General features: G+C 42.3%; 1 protein-coding gene across 1 annotated transcript in view; it reads left to right on the forward strand.

Annotated features, from left to right (window-relative positions):
• LOC135071684 (AP-1 complex subunit gamma-1) overlaps positions 1-20,388 on the forward strand; it is a 38,622-nt gene extending 18,234 nt beyond the window's left edge. Inside the window, exons 7-19 of the mRNA XM_063965462.1 lie at positions 1,916-2,011; positions 2,636-2,962; positions 3,495-3,713; positions 4,703-4,861; positions 5,392-5,479; positions 5,718-5,865; positions 8,642-8,728; positions 9,700-9,826; positions 11,706-11,801; positions 12,159-12,291; positions 13,027-13,175; positions 18,671-18,763; positions 19,060-20,388. Of these exons, the coding sequence (XP_063821532.1) occupies positions 1,916-2,011; positions 2,636-2,962; positions 3,495-3,713; positions 4,703-4,861; positions 5,392-5,479; positions 5,718-5,865; positions 8,642-8,728; positions 9,700-9,826; positions 11,706-11,801; positions 12,159-12,291; positions 13,027-13,175; positions 18,671-18,763; positions 19,060-19,161 (1,824 nt within the window). The 3' untranslated portion in view covers positions 19,162-20,388. The remainder of the gene's footprint in view (positions 1-1,915; positions 2,012-2,635; positions 2,963-3,494; positions 3,714-4,702; positions 4,862-5,391; positions 5,480-5,717; positions 5,866-8,641; positions 8,729-9,699; positions 9,827-11,705; positions 11,802-12,158; positions 12,292-13,026; positions 13,176-18,670; positions 18,764-19,059) is intronic.
• Positions 20,389-20,697: the final 309 nt, after the last annotated feature.

Consider the following 20,697-nt stretch of genomic DNA (forward strand, 5'->3'; position numbering starts at 1 on the left):
AAGTTGCATTTCTTATCGCCTTAATAATAAGAGTAGATTTTCTTGAGTTAGAAAAAATATACACATAAGCGTATGATTTATTATTAGTTCTCTATTCGCAACGTAATCGTTTGATTCATCGATACATATCGAAAACAATAGCTGCGGATACAGCTCACACGATAAAATCACTCGTACAATGTCAACAGAATGACAGCGAGCATGAATGTAATGTATTGTGTTGGTTATTATGGTGTATGTATCGATTTCCAGGGGTTTCTATCGAAAGCCGTATAGACTACTACTTCTGTCTAATGGTGTATCAAAAAGTGACTCACAATGTTAAAAATAAAAAATACACTCGCGAGCAATGAATTTGAGTCTATAAAAGGAATTTATACAATGTTTACAAAAAGAAAAATGATGTATCTGACTTAACCATAGCTTTTTCCAACTTAATGGTAACATTTTAACCTTTTTGTTATCGAAGTATAAAACATAATAGCTCCCCGCCAAGCCTTGTTGAATGGAATAAAGCAAACCGCAACATCACGGACTCATTGAATGAGAACTTTTGTTTTTATTTATCTGGCTGGCAATCTAAAATCCCAACTAATATTATAAATGCGAAAGTAACTCTGTCTGTCTGTCTGTCTGTCTGTCTGTTACGCTTTCCCGCTTAAACCCCGCAACCGATTTTGATGAAATTTGGCATAGAGATAGTTTGAGTCCCGGGAAAGAACATAGGATAGTTTTTATCCCGGTTTTTGAAACAGGGACGCGCGCGATAAAGTTTTTCTGTGACAGACAAAATTCCACGCGGGCGAAGCCGCGGGCGGAAAGCTAGTGTTTTTATAAAGAAAATAGCGACCCGAAATTTATTGACGGTGAGTGTACATCGTATTTAACTAAATAAATCTACAGTAAGTCGTATCAGATAGTGCGTCACTTATTTGACATACCATTAAACCCTATAAGGCCTTCGATAACACATTGGCTGGGAAGATCGATAAAGTGTCATCTATGAGTAGACATAGTACATAATACTAGTGTGAATAATGCACTGTACATTACAACATAATACTCATAGGTAGATAGAACTTTCCGAAAACATCTCGACTCTTCCACACTTACTAACTTCTGTTTGAAAAAATCACGAGGTTGAGTTAGCACTTGAATTTTTAATATGTGACTAATAATCATGCAATGGGGTGTTACGTTTTAGTTTTATAAGCGATTCTTTTTTGTTTCTATTATTTCGACTGTTTATATCCCATATGTTATCGCTGTTGTATCCCTGTATGGTAATGCCTTTTATTTTTGTATAAATTCATCAAAATTCTATTCATATTGAGAGTATTTAGACAGTATTTTGGGAACGCATATGCCTGAAGTGTAATACGTAAAAGTATGATACTATTATTCAGGGTTCGAGGATATATATCAAGGGATATATATCAAGATATATATCGGATATATATCCGATATATATCAAGCCGGTTTTGATGATATATATCAACTTTTAAAATTTGTTACTGTATTTGTACTTTTTGACATAAGATTTTTATTTTTTTAGTTGATTTTGCCGTATTTAAAAGAATATTTTATGTTTTTGCTTTATTTGTCTGATTTTAAGGTTTAAAAACATTAAAAACATGTTTATGTAGCACATATGCAATAGTATTCATGAATAATACAATAAAATAATAATATGGCTTTCATACAAAATTGATATATATCAAAGTTGATATATATCGGATATATATCATAAATATCCGATATTTTGATATTTATAATAAATATCGGATATTTTCGAACCCTGCTATTATTTTATTTCGCTTTGCAATTTTATTTTTTCTGTGTGCGTGCATCCGGTGCAGATTTGTGTGAATTTGTACTTTGGTGTGGTGGCTATAACTGTTATTTTTGCTTGTAGATTGTCCCGAACTTGGTGAGGATATTGAAGAACCTGATTTTGGCGGGGTATTCGCCCGAGCATGACGTCAGCGGAGTGTCGGATCCCTTCCTACAGGTAGTTAGACCTAAAGGTGACTACACTCTTTGATCGATCGTGGTTGACGCTCGACCGAATATTATGTTAACGATCAACATCAGTTACTTATTATTATGTTCTCACTGCAGTCTCTATTCCATATCTTCGCGAAAAACACATAAAAAAAAGAAGTATATGTAAATAATAATCCGTATCTAATCAGCAACTCTATTTATAAAAAAGTTTCCTCATATCATAACTCAAACATATTGCAATCAGTATTCACAAATCTATCAAATATGTAGGCACCTTTAACCCCGACATTTATAGCAGCCTCGATATGATTTATGCTGATGACAAGACTGCTATGTCACGTCGTATTGATAAAATAATAAATGGATCGAGCTATTTTCACAGTTGGATGAGTAAATAATTCAGAATCGAAAAATGTATAGATTCTATAGATCGTTAACATTTCCCCCGTGATGATATTGTCACGATTGCGTGCGATTCGAACATTAAAAATCCTTACTTAACTAAATTATTTTTGAAAATTTTCCATCCAATAATGGTTTTTTAAATGGTGACACTTATCAATTAGATTGAAGGCATACTGTGTCTTTCTCCGGGAGTTAACACCAATATGTTTTCTTTTCCCAACAGGTGAAAATCCTGCGCCTCCTCCGGATACTGGGCAAAAACGACGCCGAAGCGTCCGAGGCTATGAACGACATCCTCGCCCAAGTTGCCACCAATACGGAGACCACCAAAAACGTTGGCAACACCATCCTCTACGAGACAGTCCTGTCTATAATGGACATCAAATCCGAGAGCAGTCTTAGAGTGCTCGCTGTCAATATCCTGGGAAGATTCCTGCTAAATAATGACAAGAATATCAGATACGTCGCCCTGAATACTCTGCTGAGGACAGTGCATGTGGATACGTCAGCTGTGCAGAGGCATCGGACGACGATATTAGAGTGTTTGAAGGTAATTTTGACTATTTGGCCATGTAAGCTCCCTTGTCTAAATGGAAACCAACTCTGAAAACTACTTCATTATTATTTATCTATTATTACATTATTTAGCCATTACATCTTTGATTTAATTATTGTCTTAAATCCTCTTGAGGTTTGTCTAGACTATTGTTCTCTATACAAATAAAAATAAACTTAAGGTGATGACTACCGTGTTTTCGTTCACCAGTTGGCGCCAATAGCGGTCATCATCATCATTTCAGCTACAGAACGTTCACTGCTGATAGGCCTCCCCCAATGACTTCCATGATGACCGGCTGGCAGCGGCCTGCTTCTAGCGCCTACCTTTATGAGATCGTCGGTCCACCTTCTTGGACAACCACTAGCAAGTGACAGGGCTTTATTTACCAGTTGGCGCCACTAGCGAATGACAAGATCTTACCATAGCGCAAATTAATATCAGTCGTCATTTCTAGACAGGTTCCATTGAGATTTTCATTCTCGATAAAATAAAGCACATCGTCCTACTACTTTCTTTTCTCCAGGATCCCGACGTATCTATCCGAAGACGCGCGATGGAGCTATCCTTCGCGCTGATCAACGGCCAGAACATCCGCAGCATGATGAAGGAACTGCTTCTGTTCCTGGAGCGCTCGGAGCCCGAGTTCAAGGCGCACTGCTCCAGCGCCATGGTGCTGGCCGCCGAGCGCCACGCGCCCAGCAACAAGTGGCACCTGGACGCGCTGTGCAAGGTGTTCCTCAAGGTGCGTGGCTCACAGCACAGCAGGCGGCCGCAGCGTGAAGCAGGAGCCGCTTCTGTTCCTGGAGCGCTCGGAGCCCGAGTTCAAGGCGGCAGGCAGCCGCAGCGTGAAGCAGGGTACTCATCTAGCCGTGTAGCATGTAATGTGTCAGATACTGTATCAAGTGAGTACATAGGCACGAGCCCGCTGCTCGCGCGTGGTTCGCAGGGAGATCGCAGCGACCCGCCAAGTGGCGGTATCACTGCGAGCACAAAGGCGGCTCGCAGTAGGATTCAGGAGCTCGCAGCCAGATACGCGATGACCGTGGACGAGCCGTACTCACTTGAAGGTTGGTTACGTTACATGCTACGTTACGTGCTACATGACAGGTGAGTACCCTGCCTGATGCAGGAGCTGCTTCTGTTCCTGGAGGCTCATCATCATCATCAGCCTTCACACTATTGGACATAGGCCTACCCCAATGTCCGCCGTTTTATCCTGTCTTCGTCTTGTCGCATTCTGCTTTTGCATCATTCATCGTCATTTTACCTTGCTGGAGGACGTTCTACATTACGCTTACTGAGTCGCAGTCTCCACTCAAGAGTTTTAGGAGTAATCTCCAACAGTGTCGTTACTAGAGCGGTGACTGCACCGTCACTTCAAATCGTTCCATGACCATATCTTGACTCTTAACTGGCTGAGGACCATTAAACCACCACGTAAAAAAGGTGAAAAACTTGATATCAGTTAAAGCCCGGTCCGTGAGCACGTAGAATTTTGTCCAATGACCCCAAGCTGTTTGCTGTCGCGACTGTGCGACGGGCGCCCGCAGTGAGTGTGCGAGCGCGACAGCAACATAATTACGCGCGAGCGATAAGGATGGGTAGCTTGGGGTCATTGGACAAAATTCTACGTGCTCACGGACCAGGCTTTATCAGAAGATATCTTCTCTTTCCATTGAAAAGTTTCCAAAAATCCCAACAAACAATACAAGTTTAAATATCATTCCGCAGGCGGGAAACTACCTCCGCGACGATACTGTCTCCAGTACAATCCAGATCATTTCGTCGTCGCCAGCGGAGCGTCAGGCCTACGCCGCCATGCGTCTCTGGACTTCCCTCGAGCGCTCAGCCGTCTCCGGAGACGCTACGGAGAAGCAGCCTTTGGTGCAGGTCAGTGAAAATTATGCTTTACCTATGTATTTGTTCTATTTCTGTTTTTTCTCTCGCTCTCATCAAATGGTGATTCTTTGCGATAGAACGAGACGACATGACCGGAAGTGGCTAGCTAAAACTGACCGATAGCACGTCGCTTCAGCCAAATGACGACCACTTCTGGACAAAGGTTTCCTCAAAGGATTTCCACAAACACCGCTTCTGCGCTGCCCGTATCCAGGTCCTTTCTGCGCCCTTCAACAGATCGTCGGTTCACCTAGTGGACGGCCTATACATTAGGAATTATAAATGCTTATATTATGGTAGTTTATTGAGAAAAAATAACTATGATTTGGGGCCAATGTGCTGCGACTTATGGCGTCAAATTAAGAATGACAGAAATCCTTGTCGAAACGTTGAAATAGAGTGGCGTAATTTCTTGACAGGACTTTAAACTGTGGAGCAAGAATGAAATGACACTAAAGACTGGAGAAGATGCATGAGTGTTTGATAAGAGACTTATAACTTATTTTAAAATATTTTTTTAGGTCGCAGCGTGGACGATCGGCGAGTACGGAGATTTATTAGTATCAGAAGCGAGTAATGCTATTTCAATGGTCGATGAAGATGGTGTTGGTAAGTTGATAAATTTTATTTTATTTCTTCCTTTTAGCATCATTACATTCATTCACACTGCCAATCAAGCCGGGCTAGAATACGGCTCGTGATAAAATCTTATCGATGATTTTAGATGACAAATGTATGGGCTTATCGCGTAACATCGATAAATTAGCACGATACTCGTAAAAGCGAATCCTAGACCTACTGCTGGCATTACACGAAAGAAGTTTTTTTTAATCAGACGACGTTTCAGACGACTTCACGCGGCCGTCCGAGGAATACGTCATCGACGTGTACCAGAAGCTTCTCTGGTGCACGCAGCTGTCCATCACCACCAAGGAATACCTGCTGTTGTCGCTCGCCAAGCTGTCCACCAGGTTCACCACGCAGCCCAGCCAAGAGTGAGTGACGTTGCAGACACTTGACGCGCCCGCAGAGGAGTGCGTCATGACGTGGACCAGAAGCTTCTCTGGTGCACGCAGCTGTCCATCACCACCAAGGAGTACCTGCTGCTGTCGCTCACCAAGCTGTCCACCAGGTTCACCACGCAGCTCAGCCAAGAGTGAGTGACGTTGCAGACACTTGACGCGGCCGCAGAGGAGTGCGTCATGACGTGGACCAGAAGCTTCTCTGGTGCACGCAGCTGTCCATCACCACCAAGGAATACCTGCTGTTGTCGCTCGCCAAGCTGTCCACCAGGTTCACCACGCAGCCCAGCCAAGAGTGAGTGACGTTGCAGACACTTGACGCGCCCGCAGAGGAGTGCGTCATGACGTGGACCAGAAGCTTCTCTGGTGCACGCAGCTGTCCATCACCACCAAGGAGTACCTGCTGCTGTCTCTCGCCAAGCTGTCCACCAGGTTCACCACGCAGCCCAGCCAAGAGTGAGTGACGTTGCAGACACTTGACGCGGCCGCAGAGGAGTGCGTCATGACGTGGACCAGAAGCTTCTCTGGTGCACGCAGCTGTCCACCAGGTTCACCACGCAGCCGAGCCAAGAGTGAGTGACGTTGCAGACACTTGACGCGGCCGCAGAGGAGTGCGTCATCGACACTTGATGCGCCCGCAGAGGAGTGCGTCATGACGTGTACCAGAAGCTTCTCTGGTGCACGCAGCTGTCCATCACCACCAAGGAGTACCTGCTGCTGTCTCTCGCCAAGCTGTCCACCAGGTTCACCACGCAGCCGAGCCAAGAGTGAGTGACGTTGCAGACACATGATGCGGCCGCAGAGTGCGTCATGACGTGGACCAGGAGCTTCTCTGGTGCACGCAGCTGTCCATCACCACCAAGGAGTACCTGCTGCTGTCGCTCGCCAAGCTGTCCACCAGGTTCACCACGCAGCCCAGCCAAGAGTGAGTGACGTTGCAGACACTTGACGCGGCCGCAGAGGAGTGCGTCATGACGTGGACCAGAAGCTTCTCTGGTGCACGCAGCTGTCCACCAGGTTCACCACGCAGCCGAGCCAAGAGTGAGTGACGTTGCAGACACTTGACGCGGCCGCAGAGGAGTGCGTCATCGACACTTGATGCGCCCGCAGAGGAGTGCGTCATGACGTGTACCAGAAGCTTCTCTGGTGCACGCAGCTGTCCATCACCACCAAGGAGTACCTGCTGCTGTCTCTCGCCAAGCTGTCCACCAGGTTCACCACGCAGCCGAGCCAAGAGTGAGTGACGTTGCAGACACATGATGCGGCCGCAGAGTGCGTCATGACGTGGACCAGGAGCTTCTCTGGTGCACGCAGCTGTCCATCACCACCAAGGAGTACCTGCTGCTGTCGCTCGCCAAGCTGTCCACCAGGTTCACCACGCAGCCCAGCCAAGAGTGAGTGACGTTGCAGACACTTGACGCGCCCGCAGAGGAGTGCGTCATGACGTGCACCAGAAGCTTCTCTGGTGCACGCAGCTGTCCATCACCACCAAGGAATACCTGCTGCTGTCGCTCGCCAAGCTGTCCACCAGGTTCACCACGCAGCCCAGCCAAGAGTGAGTGACGTTGCAGACACTTGACGCGGCCGCAGAGGAGTGCGTCATGACGTGGACCAGAAGCTTCTCTGGTGCACGCAGCTGTCCATCACCACCAAGGAGTACCTGCTGCTGTCGCTCGCCAAGCTGTCCACCAGGTTCACCACGCAGCCCAGCCAAGAGTGAGTGACGTTGCAGACACTTGACGCGGCCGCAGAGGAGTGCGTCATCGACACTTGATGCGGCCGCAGAGTGCGTCATCGACGTGTACCAGAAGCTTCTCTTGTGCACCCAGTTGTCCATCACCACCAGAGGAATGCGTCATGACGTGGACTAGCAGCTGCTCCGGGAGACGATTCTCATGCTATGAAAAAAGAAAAAGTTCACATTCTTAAAAAAATTTAAATCCTATTTTTTTTACTAACACAGTTTGTGCGTTTTAACCGGATGACGTCCACTGCTGGACAAAGGCCTCCCCCAAGGATTTCCACAAAGACCGGTCCTGCGACGCCCGCATCCAGTCACATCCTGCGACCTTCACCAGATCGTCGGTCCACCTAGTGGGGGGCCTGCCCACACTAAATCTTCCGGCTCGTGGTTGCCACTCGAAAACTTTTCTGCCCCAGCGGCCATCAGCTCTGCGAGCTATGTGCTCCGCCCAATGCCACTTGATTTTAGCGATTCTGCGGGCTGTGTCAGTCACTTTGGTTCTTCTCATTTGTGATTCGATCAGGTAGGGAAACTCCGAACATAGCACGGACCATCACCCTTTGGGTGACCTTGAGCCTTCGAGGCCCATAGTAAGCGACCACGTCCCAGATCTATAAGTTATCCAAACACAGTTTGTGCATTCACAGAATCGAAAAATTAAATATCGATTGAACATCCCTCAAACGCAACGAATGGTACTTCTTCTTCTTTTCGTGTCGACAACAAACCTACACAGTTTCAGCCCAAAACTCCGCCACAAGAGTGGCGTAGTCAGTAGCACTCATCAAATCCTCCTGAGTGTAGTTGCTTGGGCACTCAGGGCACGACATCAGGTGCTTCATCGACTGGGGAACAAAACCGCACTTAACCCATCCAAGAATCGGGACCTGACCAGATGACGAATGGTACTAACCAGTGGAAATCGAAGTTCGTGTACGAATTTAATTGTAGTTTTAATGAAATCTTTGTATGGCATTTAATTTAAATCATTCATTTAATTTTCAGCAAAATACGAGTGATCATTGACACATTCGGATCTCACATCCACGTCGAGTTGCAGCAACGAGGAGTGGAGCTCTCGCAGTTATACAGGTACTTGGCCAACTATTTTTGATCAATTTTGGTTTAGAAATAGGTTGGTGGATCTTTTTGTCGCGAAAGTTTGACTTGAAGTGGGAAAATGGAGGCCTTACATTATGTAGGTATGAGAAACCTGTAATTTCCCTACTATAAAGAAAAACTTTATTGTAGAGATGAGAAAATCCCAACTAATATTATAAATGCGAAAGTAACTCTGTCTGTCTGTCTGTCTGTCTGTCTGTTACGCTTTCCCGCTTAAAACTCGCAACCGATTTTGATGAAATTTGGCATAGAGATAGTTTGAGTCCCGGGAAAGAACATAGGATAGTTTTTATCCCGGTTTTTGAAACAGGGACGCGCGCGATAAAGTTTTTCTGTGACAGACAAAATTCCACGCGGGCGAAGCCGCGGGCGGAAAGCTAGTTGCTTATAAAGAGCATGTTAATTAATTTCTGGCTTAACCTCTTACTAATTAAAGTAACACACGCGTTGGACAGTAATTAAAAAATACACTTTTATGCTACACGTCACTTTAAACAAGTGTTCAATGAGCGTGTAAGTTTTATTGAAATAAGGGGGTTAGTTGACATCATCAGTCAAATTGCCCTACCCAATTATTATTATAGAGATAGACCTACTGTTCTCTCTGTTTTTGTTGAGGACAAGCTGTTATCGGGATGTGCGTAAGTGGAATATTGAAAGAAAAAACAATTAATCTGTATAGTCTGGTCCGTGAGCACGTAGAATTTTGTCCAATGACCCCAAGCTACTCATCCTTATCGCTCGCGCGTAATTATGTTGCTATCGCGCTCGCACACTCACTGCGGGTGCCAGTCGAACAGTCGCGACAGCAATATAATTACGCGCGAGCGATAAGGATGGGTAGCTAGGGATCATTGGATAAAATTCTACGTGCTCACGGACCGGGCTTTAGTAATGTTGTGTATCATTTAAATTTGAATAAATATTTTGTTGTGTTGCAGACAATACGCGCACCTACGGCCTGCTCTTTTGGAGCGCATGCCGGCGCTGGAGGCGCCGCCCGAGCGCCGCGACGCCGACGCCGAGCCCGAGCCCGCCGCCAGCCCCGACCACCACAAGCCCGAGCAGGTGACACGATTATTCTTCACTTTATTTTTAACCTCATGATTGAGGTACAAAGTTCTAAACCAAACAAAGGTGTATCTTATCTTATTTTTTCTTATTTAGGGCCGCGCATGGGCGCAGTGCACGTCGACCCATTGGGATCTTTTTATATTTTTTTATTTATTAATTTGGACCACAAACAGATTCACAATATGTATTCTTAAAAGCTAGTTTTATGGATAGTGCTTATCATGAATCCAACAACGCTGGTCACAATTTAAGATTACAAATGTTTAATGGGGCGGAGCCTGTCTAGGCATCCGGCGCATACTCTAGTTCTACTCGTTCTAATACCATTTAATTTATACAACTCAAAAGTTAGTGATGATGATACATACAAGCTAGTCAAGTTTATTTGTCTAATTCGGCAATTAGGGTGTCTGTGACAAGTTTCTTATATTTACCAATGGTAGAGGCAAAAATGTCCAAGTCATTGAAAAGTTTGTTGTGCGTTAATGACATTCTGTTTATGGGACATCGCAGTCCGGCATTAGTCCGACAAGCTGTAGTTGAGAACAACTCATTACAACGTGTAGATCTCATATTGGCTTTTGTAGGTACTCTATAATACACTTCATTAGTCAACTCGATACAGTCGTACCTGTTGTGACATATGTCGTATAGTAGCATTGTTTCCAATTGTACATGTCTCAATTTTAAGTCTAGTAAATTATATTCGGTTAGTAATTCCTTATATGGTAGTCTTTTCCTGGCATATTTGTAATGTACAAATCGCAAGAATTTTTTGTAATAATTCTAGTTTACTGGTGTATTTGTCATACAGAGGATTCCAGACACTGACTGCATCTCCATCTACTCTACTTGTGACCTAAACTGTGCTTCCCTATACCTTTATCTCCCCTCATCCGCAAAGATCCTATCCATATAGTCACTATAGTGAATCAAGTGCTTGGATGAGAAGGACCTTTAATCTTCTGGTGTCGGATAAGTCGACCCCAGGAGACCCATTCTAGTTCTAGCTAGCGCGTCGCATTCGCACAGCAGGTGTTTCATGGACTCCGCATGTTCTCCACATGCTCAAACAAAGGTGTAAAGTTCAGATCCATTGTGGATATTCGAAGTGTTATTTGTCACTGCTCCGAGGCTGCCGCCAAGCCCGACAAGCTGTAATAGACTTTGAAAATTAGAGTGCACAGGTTGAAATCCAAATCAAAATATTGAGAATTTCGTTTGTCTATTGTACATGAACAACGCGTTCATACGTCAACATAATTTTGTAACGTAAAAAAGGCAATCACAAAATCAGACGTCCACTAGCAGAGCTTCCCCTTTTACAATGTACTGTACAAATACTAATGCATGCCTACTATACTTGGGGCCCACTTACATGGCTGCCTCTTCAATATTCTAAGAGAAATTTGATATGAGAAAAGATATATAGCCTGTGATATCCACAAGAACTTTACGGTTTAAGAAGAAAATAAGAAGAAGTGTTAAACTTAAAATTCCATAATGCATATTGAGAAAGTCGTGCATACGAGTATTCTGGAAATCAGTCAATATTTCTACCCTACTAAGTTAATGAGGGCTATCGTTTTTATACTTAACAGTTGGCACCCCTGGCGATTGACAGGACCTTACTCTACAGTGGCGCCATCTTGATGAGTGCAAATGCGATAGTCCTCCTACCACTTTAGCGCACACCAGTTGGTGCCACTAGGCTGTCTTCGCTACTAGCAAGTGACAGGACCTTACTCTACAGTGGCGCTAACTGGTGAGCGCTAAAACGATAGCCCTCATTGGGTATGGACCGAAATATTTTTCGATTTACAAAACACTTGACATATTAACCAAGCTCACACCCCCACTTGTTCACTTGCAGGACGCGTTGCTGGACCTGATCATCGGCTCGGACCCGCTGACCAACGGCGACGTGGAGCCCGCGCCCGTGCCCGCCAATAACAACACCTCCAGCAACGTCAGTATTGCCTGTTACCACTATTTGACCCGAAAACTGCAGGCTTAGAATCAAAAGGAGACAGGATATAAATCAAAATAGAGAAACACGGAACTTAACGCGACATTTTTATATGGGTTACATGTATATCTTGCGTCTATGTCACGGCTTAACGTTTCGGCAACGTTGTTTTGCAATGCTGCAACCGTGGTCACAAGCAGACTGGATTGTATTAGGATTAAAGTTTTCATACATCTGAAAAAAGCGAGAAACTTGTAAATGCTTTTTTTTTTTCATAAAAATCTGTCTTTCTAGATCTTCCTAGTCAGACGGGTTGATTAGGAATTAGAGTAAACAAAGTACTTGTGACTATTGCAGGATATCCTGGACTTGCTAAGCGGGCTGGACTTGTCTGCGCCGGCGCCAACTGTCAACAACAACCTGCCTCCTTCCAGCATGCTGCTGGACGGACTGTTCGCCAGTACTCCCGCTGTGGACGCCGCGCCGCAAGGTACCTTCCGTCTTATTTATATTCGTCATGTAGGAACTAGAAACAACTGCGCATCTTCTTTGCCACCTGTAGTTGCAATGGCCATTTTGTGCTGTAAACTATGCCCATCACATGCCAAACGTAAGAAAGAGCGGAGATCAGGGCTTGATTTATTGCTTGATCAGGGTTCGTACGTCAGCCAAAAAGGAAATCAAGCCTAGAATTTGCGAGCGGTGTGCAGTGAGTGTACAATGTACATCTTATCTCAAATCTAGCCAGCCCACATCTCTGCCACAGTTTTGCATGAATACATCCGTACACCTTGCTTTAGTTAGAGCGATTGTGATATTCATGGAGAGACTGTAAGCGATCTAGCGCTGCATGTTTTATTAGTTTGGTTAGATGACAGAACAAATGTTTTAAATCTGCAACGAACTTTAGTTATCATTTTATTCTTTCCAAAATGGAGCAAGAATTTTGCTCACGATAGCTTCTTTATCTTATCTTATTTCTTATTTTATATATATAAAAGAAAGTCGTGTTAGTTACTCCACTTATAACTCAAGAACGGCTGAACCGATTTAGCTGAAAATTGTCAGGGAGGTAGTTTAGAGCCAGGAGAAGGACATAGGATACTTTTTATCCCGTTCGAAATAAAAAAAAAGTCTGCTTATTTATTGTCATTAAGGCGGAACAAAGTTCGCCGGGTCAGCTAGTCCTTTATAAATCTATGCTCAAATGATATTTTTATTCCAGCGGCGCTGCCAACAGTAACGGCCCTAGACAAGGGCGGGCTTCGCGTGGAGTTAGCGTGCGCACGCGGCTCCGACGGCGTGACGCTGACCATGCGAGCCGCCTCCACGCGCACGCTCACCGACTTCCTGTTCCAGGCCGCCGTGCCCAGGGTTAGTATCTTATTTGTGTAGTGACCACATGAAAACATAGCTCACTTTTCTGCAGTCGGTTAAAATCCGAACTTCAAACCTCGACTGTATGCGTTGCCCGTTGTACACAATGGAATGCGCTCGGCCGCGCGCCGGGAGCCCGCCGCGTCTGCGCATCGGCAAAATCAGTGCGAAGCTAGTTGCGACGGCGAATGCACGCTCGATTCCTCTCAGCGCTTAACGCTCGATACACCCGCGATCTTTTATTATTGTAATAATTTCGGATATATTCCAAATACCGCGATTACCTATCACGGCAAATATCAGTGACTTTATAGTGTGTCTATTTAGTGGTTTTAGTATAAACAAACATTGTAGACAGTGAAATAAACTTTATAGCAAAGTAACGGACATTTTCAATTCAATTCCTGTCAGTTAGGACTTTGCTAAATTTGGTTTTTTGGGTTCCGTATCATTACCCGAAGCTACGCAGGGCTACTAAGCGAAGCCGGCTTTTACCCGTGGTCCCCCCAACATGTCCCCCTGGTGGGTCCACGGGTAATTTTTTTTACCCGTTGTCCCACCGTTCCACTGTGATTCACGCTCCGTACTAAGGCGGCCATAAATACTTAACATCAAAATAAAGTGGTTTTCTTTATTTTATACGTTGAAACATGTTAGAATATACACAAATAATTAAAATTTCAACATAATTATGATATTTCGCAACACAAATGTCTACTTTCAGGTGAAAAAATGTCTCATAGTAATTTTGTTTTAGACAAAAAAATGTAAAACATTTAATACTGCGACTTTTAATGTTAGAATGTTGTGATAATGGTTATTTATATGAATAGTTAACTATAAAGGTATAAAATAAAATTGCAAGAATACATCTAATTAATTTTAAATAGTTACATAACAATTCCAATTTTCAACACAAAAAATAATATTTTAAATACATAACAAATCCAGTGCACATTTTGATAGGGCATCTTTTTTTAACCTTGACTTACGTAGACTTGATAAGAGGGGGTCTGAATGAAGAAGAAGCCTGTTGACCTAATCTTTATTGGTCAAGATGCGGCTCAATTTTCGTGTGTAATTGCGTCTAAATGATTTAATGTGTTTATTCTTCAGACAACTCCCCGATTGCCAATAAAGCGTGATCTATAACATTAGTACCATGGACTAGTACTTTGTGAACGGAAGCAGGTATATTATACCAAGGATACTTGGCAACTAATTGTCGAGCTGTCTCTAAAGCGAACTCTTCGAATTTCGTCTTATTAAGGCCGGGTAGCAGAGAAAATGGCGAAAATGAGGTTTTCATTTTTCATTTTTGAGGTACTAAACAGTAAAATTAAAGGCTAAGATTTTTATTGGGCATAGTTGAGGATATTTTCTAGGGCTATTAACGGATGGAAACACGATTTGATGAAGTTGACTCGATAGAATAAATTCCCAAAGTTACCTCTATTAGTTTTCTATTTATGGTTTTATTTTTTAAATAAGCGATTTGAGATTCTAAATCTTTTACTAAACTAAAGTTCAGAAATAACTTGAGGGCTTTTAACGGATGAAATTTTTATATTGCGTCTTATTTAGTTACTATGTTAAAAAATGTGGAAAAAATCGTCCATGACGGCTTGGACAATCTCAATCAGTCGCGCGGTGGCGCTTACGGAGGACGGACGCGTGTCAGTTTTTTGGCCGTGACAGTTCGCGATTTGTCAATATTTTTGACAATGATGACTTTGATGAGTCACAGTATAATAATATCAGTGTTACTGGAGAAAGCTTAAATTTTTGATGATTAAAAATTATCAATTTTGTCTACCTATTTTTAAATCGTTCGCATCCTTTTAAACGAAGACTCTACTCATGATACATAGTACATTCCTCAAATATGAGACAAAACCAATGAGTTAAAATTACATTTTAATAGTACCTACATACAATCGTCTTACACTCTTTAGAAGAGCACACTGACACAAATAAATAATAAAAAATACTGTCTAAGGTCTGTAGCTAAAGGTCTAAGCTGTAAGATAGAAGAATCTTCTAGCCAAAAAGATGGCAGATGCAGCAGATGTCAACGGATTTAAAACTGGAGTTCATATGACTCCTTGTAGACTTGAGTCTCTAGAGCGTCCCTTCCTCCACCAGGCGTAAGAATTTTCACAAAAATACTGTCTAAGGTCTGTAGCTAAAGGTCTAAGCTGCAAGATAGAAGAATCTTCTAGCCAAAAAGATGGCAGATGCAGCAGATGTCAACGGATTTAAAACTGGAGTTCATGTGACTCCTTGTAGACTTGAGTGTCTAGAGCGTCTCTTCCTCCACCTTGCGTAAGAATTTTCACAAAAATACTGTCTAAGGTCTGTAGCTAAAGGTCTAAGCTGCAAGATAGAAGAATCTTCTAGCCAAAAAGATGGAAGATGCAGCAGATGTCAACGGATTTAAAACTTGGAGTTCATGTGACTCCTTCTAGACTTGAGTCTCTAGAGCGTCCCTTCCTCCACCATGCGTAAAAGTTTTCCAAAAATACTGTCTGAGGTCTGTAATAAAAGTCTAAACTGCAAGATAGAAGAATCTTTTAGCCAAAAACATGGCAGATGCAGCATATATCAACGGATTTAAGACTGGACTGGCACCACCTTGCAATGTCATCCTCTCATTGTTATCTGTAATGTAAATTATTTTTAAATATTTAAATGTTCGTTTTATTATTTCAATAATCTGACCTCTCAACTCAACTACACTACACAAACACCTTTGTTCGCAACTGTACTGACGAAACCTTGATATTATACCGTTCATTTAAGATGGCAAGCTTTTTGCTGCGGTAATGTACTCCAGGTAACCGTGTGTGATGCTTATTGCTCATAGTGATTTTCGATACAGAGCCCCGTACATACGTTATACATAAATTATGGAAAGAAAACACCCAGACCAATACAAACAAATATGTATGCAATTTTAGTATGATATTTTTATTTATTAATAAACAAAAAGACTGAACTAAATTGATGCGTGTACTGATTAATGTAATTAACCACATGCAAAGCTTTGTGAATTGCAACAACTATAATTTATTATCCAAGCTCTAAATAATCGCTACTACGAGTAACATAACTGATCATAAAATGTTTTTCCAATCGCTCAAGCTCCCGAGGATCTACCGATAGGTCGGGTGACGTAATCTTGAAATTCTTTTAGCCGGCGCGGAATATCTATATTTATTCGATTCTAAAATATATTCCCAAAAATTTTGAAAGTTGTTTTAATTTGTATCACTTGGATATGATTTGTATTAGAAAGTGCTGTGAGTGTGACGCTTGAACGGAAGGAAGTCAACCTAACCTAACCAACTGCGTATTTCTAAACTGCGTATTTCTATACTGTGTAGCCGCGAGAGCTCTTTGGCGCGCTGTCTTCGGCGAAGTATTGCGCGCGCAGATTTTGACAGCGCGAAATACCTACTTTAGCAGAAATACCAAGCCTTAATGTTATATCTTGAATTTAGACACTGAAGTATGGTCCAGCACCGATCTAGTAGACTTTTCTTGATACCAGTAATTTCAGTTGAAATTTCAGAGTTCAAGAAAAACCGCCTAGCGTCATCGTGATGAGATAAACGAAAATCAGTTAGCTCAACATCAATATTTTCGACATTATTCAACCAATTAGAGTGCTTTTCTATTAATTTAGATTTAGTTCGAATTGCTTTTATAAAACCTAAATTCGTGTACATACATAGTTAATTTTACCACTTAAAGTCTCTAAATCAATATTTTCAACGTTATCCGCTAGGCACGAAGTTTCGATCAAATTGTTAAGAATATGATCATTTTTTCCTTTGAACTACCCTATATAGAGTGCCAAAGGTCAATATCATCATCCTTGAAACGAAACATTTGAAAATTTTACCTAAAACAACATAAAAGTAATATTTAAAAAAAAAAATATTTTTAATACTACCGAAAATTATACTTTGATACCCTATAACTTAAAAAGAGGCAAAAAGCGGCAGATGAAACGTATATGCCCTTATTAGGGACAGTTTCTTCTATTTAAAAAATAATAATTCATGGCATTACAAGGCATTTCAAAAGTTAAAAGTCTAATTGAAATAGAAGTTAAGGATTTTTTTTTTTTCGAAAAAAGTGGGTCTCTAAAAAAATTAAATAAAAATAAACCGAGCATTATAAAAAATAAAAATGGTTGATAATAAAAGTACATAGCCTTGTTCTTGAACCTCCATATGATCAACACACTTAAACATTCGATTTGGCACAGTAACACTAAATAACATAGTGATTAACTTTCGACGACTCACATCTCGCGGTAAATAGACTCGAGATGCCCTCACTTCCGATGCACAAAAGTGAATGAAACCTTGACCTTATTACATTACTATTTATAGTTTTTGATAGCTTGGTTACTAGTTAATAACCTAGGGACATCATCGGACCGGGATTAGACAGTGACATTTTTGGATTTTTGGCCTATGGGTGAATCACCGTGCGTTCTGAACAATGTTTGCCAGTGGGTCTACGGGTAATTTATTTTAACCATGGTCCCACCGCACTAAGTGGCAAACATTGCTTGTCACCTATGTCTGGGATGAAATATCAAACGCCGAGTAGGATATGAGTGACTTTAACCCACATGTGTGATGTGAAGATAGTATAAAGATATAGTGCCGTACCTACCTATAATTATTTTCTATATTAATTATAGAATTTTTTATAATATTATAGATACCTAGGCTAGGTGACAAGCAATGTTTGCCACTTAGTGCGGTGGGACCATGGTTAAAATAAATTACCCGTAGACCAGTGGGTCGTGGTTCAGTGTTTGCCAGTGGGCAAACACTGTTCAGAACGGTGGGACAACGGGTAAAAAAAATTACCCGTGGACCCACCAGGGGGACATGTTGGGGGGACCACGGGTAAAAGCCGAGCGAAGCTACAAAGGGCAGCGCAGGATCGGTCGTTATAGAAATCTTGGTTAAATTATGTCCACTGCTGCGCAAAAGGTATCCCACATTTGTCTACAAGTGGATATAATTTGGCTGAAATGAATCTGAAGCTATCTGTCAGCAGTCCACTCGACAATAGCACGAGAAGTTGAACCACCGCCTCATTACCTCTTCAACTCGTCTGATCTGCGTAGAGAGTGTAGGTCGAATCCTCCATTTTCCTCTGGATTAGGGAGGGTCGTGCAGTGCAGGACAGTGGAGACCACCGCAACACGATGAATATGCCAAGAATATAGCGTTATAGAATCTGTCAACGACGGGTGCTATGCAGACAGTTGAAAAGAAGGGACAATTAGCCCAATAGTATCAGTCTCAGACTGCCTAATTAGAGCCCGCTGGAATGGACTCTTATGTTGAACCTGATATATAAAAAAATGTGTGTTAGAATTATTGGCTAAAAATGTCAACTACCCAATTCTCAAAGAATGTGTATTTATTTCTATTGCCTAACCAATTTTGTTATCATTCCAGGCATTCCGTTTGGACATGATGTCGCCATCGGGTACAGTTTTGTCGCCGCTCGGTGAAATCACGCAGGTCCTCAAAATAGCTAATCCAACGAGGGTAAGCATCAAATACGTTTTATAATTGCAAATTGTTTCATTTCTTTTTTACTATTAATACTTTGCATTAAAAGCCCAAGTTCTCTCTTGCAGACTGCCTAAATTCGCCATTAGGCACTAAAGGCACTTATGGCAAAGTCATATTATAGTTGTCCAACACTGAAAATTCCCAGCTATGATATTGATAGGAGGGCGTTACATCAATACTGGATTATGGTTCCGATTTTTGCCACTTGACGTTTCAGAATCGTTGGATATAGTACTCAAGTAATAAACTTATTTCTTAAATCTTTCCAGGCACCCCTCAGACTGCGGATACGCGTATCCTACAACGTCGACGGCAGCCCGGTGCTGGAGCAAGCGGAGGTCAGCAACTTTCCGGCGGAGCTGTTTAACTGACGCGCGGCCCGCCCGCCCGCCTACGGCCTGTAGGCGGCCCCCCGCGGCCTGGGGGCGGCCCCCCGCGGCCTGGAGGAGGCCCCCCGCGGCCCGGAGGAGGCCCCCCGCGGCCCGGAGGAGGCCCCCCGCGGCCTAAAGGCGGCCCCCCGCGGCGACGGACCGAGTGAACAGTGCAGTGTTGCCAGTGATGTGTCGCGCCCGTGAAAATATAGATGACCTACGCTGAACTGTCCCACCAAACTCAATGACAGGGGGGCGCTACCATCGTTCAACTATATGGTTCCCAACATGGCAAAAATCGGATCCAGCGATCCGGTATTGACGGTGGCGCCCCACTGTCAATGTCATGGATAGGACAGTTCTGTATTTTGGAACTATACGTCATAATCTACATTTATTTATTATCTGTATCATCACTACACAGATTATGTCACGCCACAGATTAATAAAGTTTTTAAATCTAGCAATACAAAACCAAGTTTGGTGTCAGGATTGTGACTCATTTTCAAGGCAACATGGTATGCAATACTAATGTCTAATATGAACGGAACATCGCGTCAATTCTAAAAGCTGTAGTTTTATTTGAGGAGTGTTTTCTTGTAACTCGCAATTCACAGTTTGTTTTAAAAAGGCTTCTTTGAGAGGTTGAGCGCAACGAGAGATTCTTTTGCTATATGTGATATTGACTTAGCAATACAAAGATACAGCAGGTTTAAAATAGTGATCCAATATTTTTCAGAATGATCTACTTGATGTTTGGCTAATTTTCTCTAAGACTGACAACTCGGTATAACTTTGGTCTAATATGTGATGTACAAACGCTCACGGCTGCCACAGCTTTTGGCTATAACGTCTACTTATTGAGATTTCTAAAAACATTCCACTAATTTAATAAATTTTATTTCGGCACATCTTTGATGGAGCGATAGTTGATAAATTACATATGAATTTTAAATATCACCTAATGTTAACCGCATGTGTTTTCTTTTTAACTCTAATTTCTTGAATCTTATTTCAGTATTTTTCCTAATTTTTTGTGATAGTCTTTTCCCAGTTTTAAAGCTGAATGTAAAATACCTGTCTTGGCAGCTTGTAAAATATGTCCAATCATTTTCTTTTATCAATTATTCTTGTAACCAGAGTGTACATAAAGTTTTATAGCCACTAGACATCTTTGTATTTACTCAAAATTATTTCTAAAGTTGTCGGACGTCCTAACATCGGAAATGAACTAGCTAGGCCATCGCATCGCGAGCCGATGCGATGTGTACATTAAAGAAATTGTGACTGTATTATAATGGTATATAGGAAGATGTAAAGAATATGGTATGTACTTAATATGAATACACTATTATTATTGTTTGTGTGATAAAGCACTAGATTAAATGAGTGTCGAAAGATACCTTGGTGTAAAAATATTAGTCATTGAATTGGAATATTTCTCCTCACCTACCTGTTGAATTGACAAGCAATTAATAACGTCGACGTGCCGGTTTTTCAACTCAGTGCAGAGAATATTCTATTTATTTGAATCAA

Source organism: Ostrinia nubilalis, chromosome 5 (assembly GCF_963855985.1).
Source record: "Ostrinia nubilalis chromosome 5, ilOstNubi1.1, whole genome shotgun sequence".
Lineage (NCBI taxonomy): Eukaryota > Metazoa > Arthropoda > Insecta > Lepidoptera > Crambidae > Ostrinia > Ostrinia nubilalis.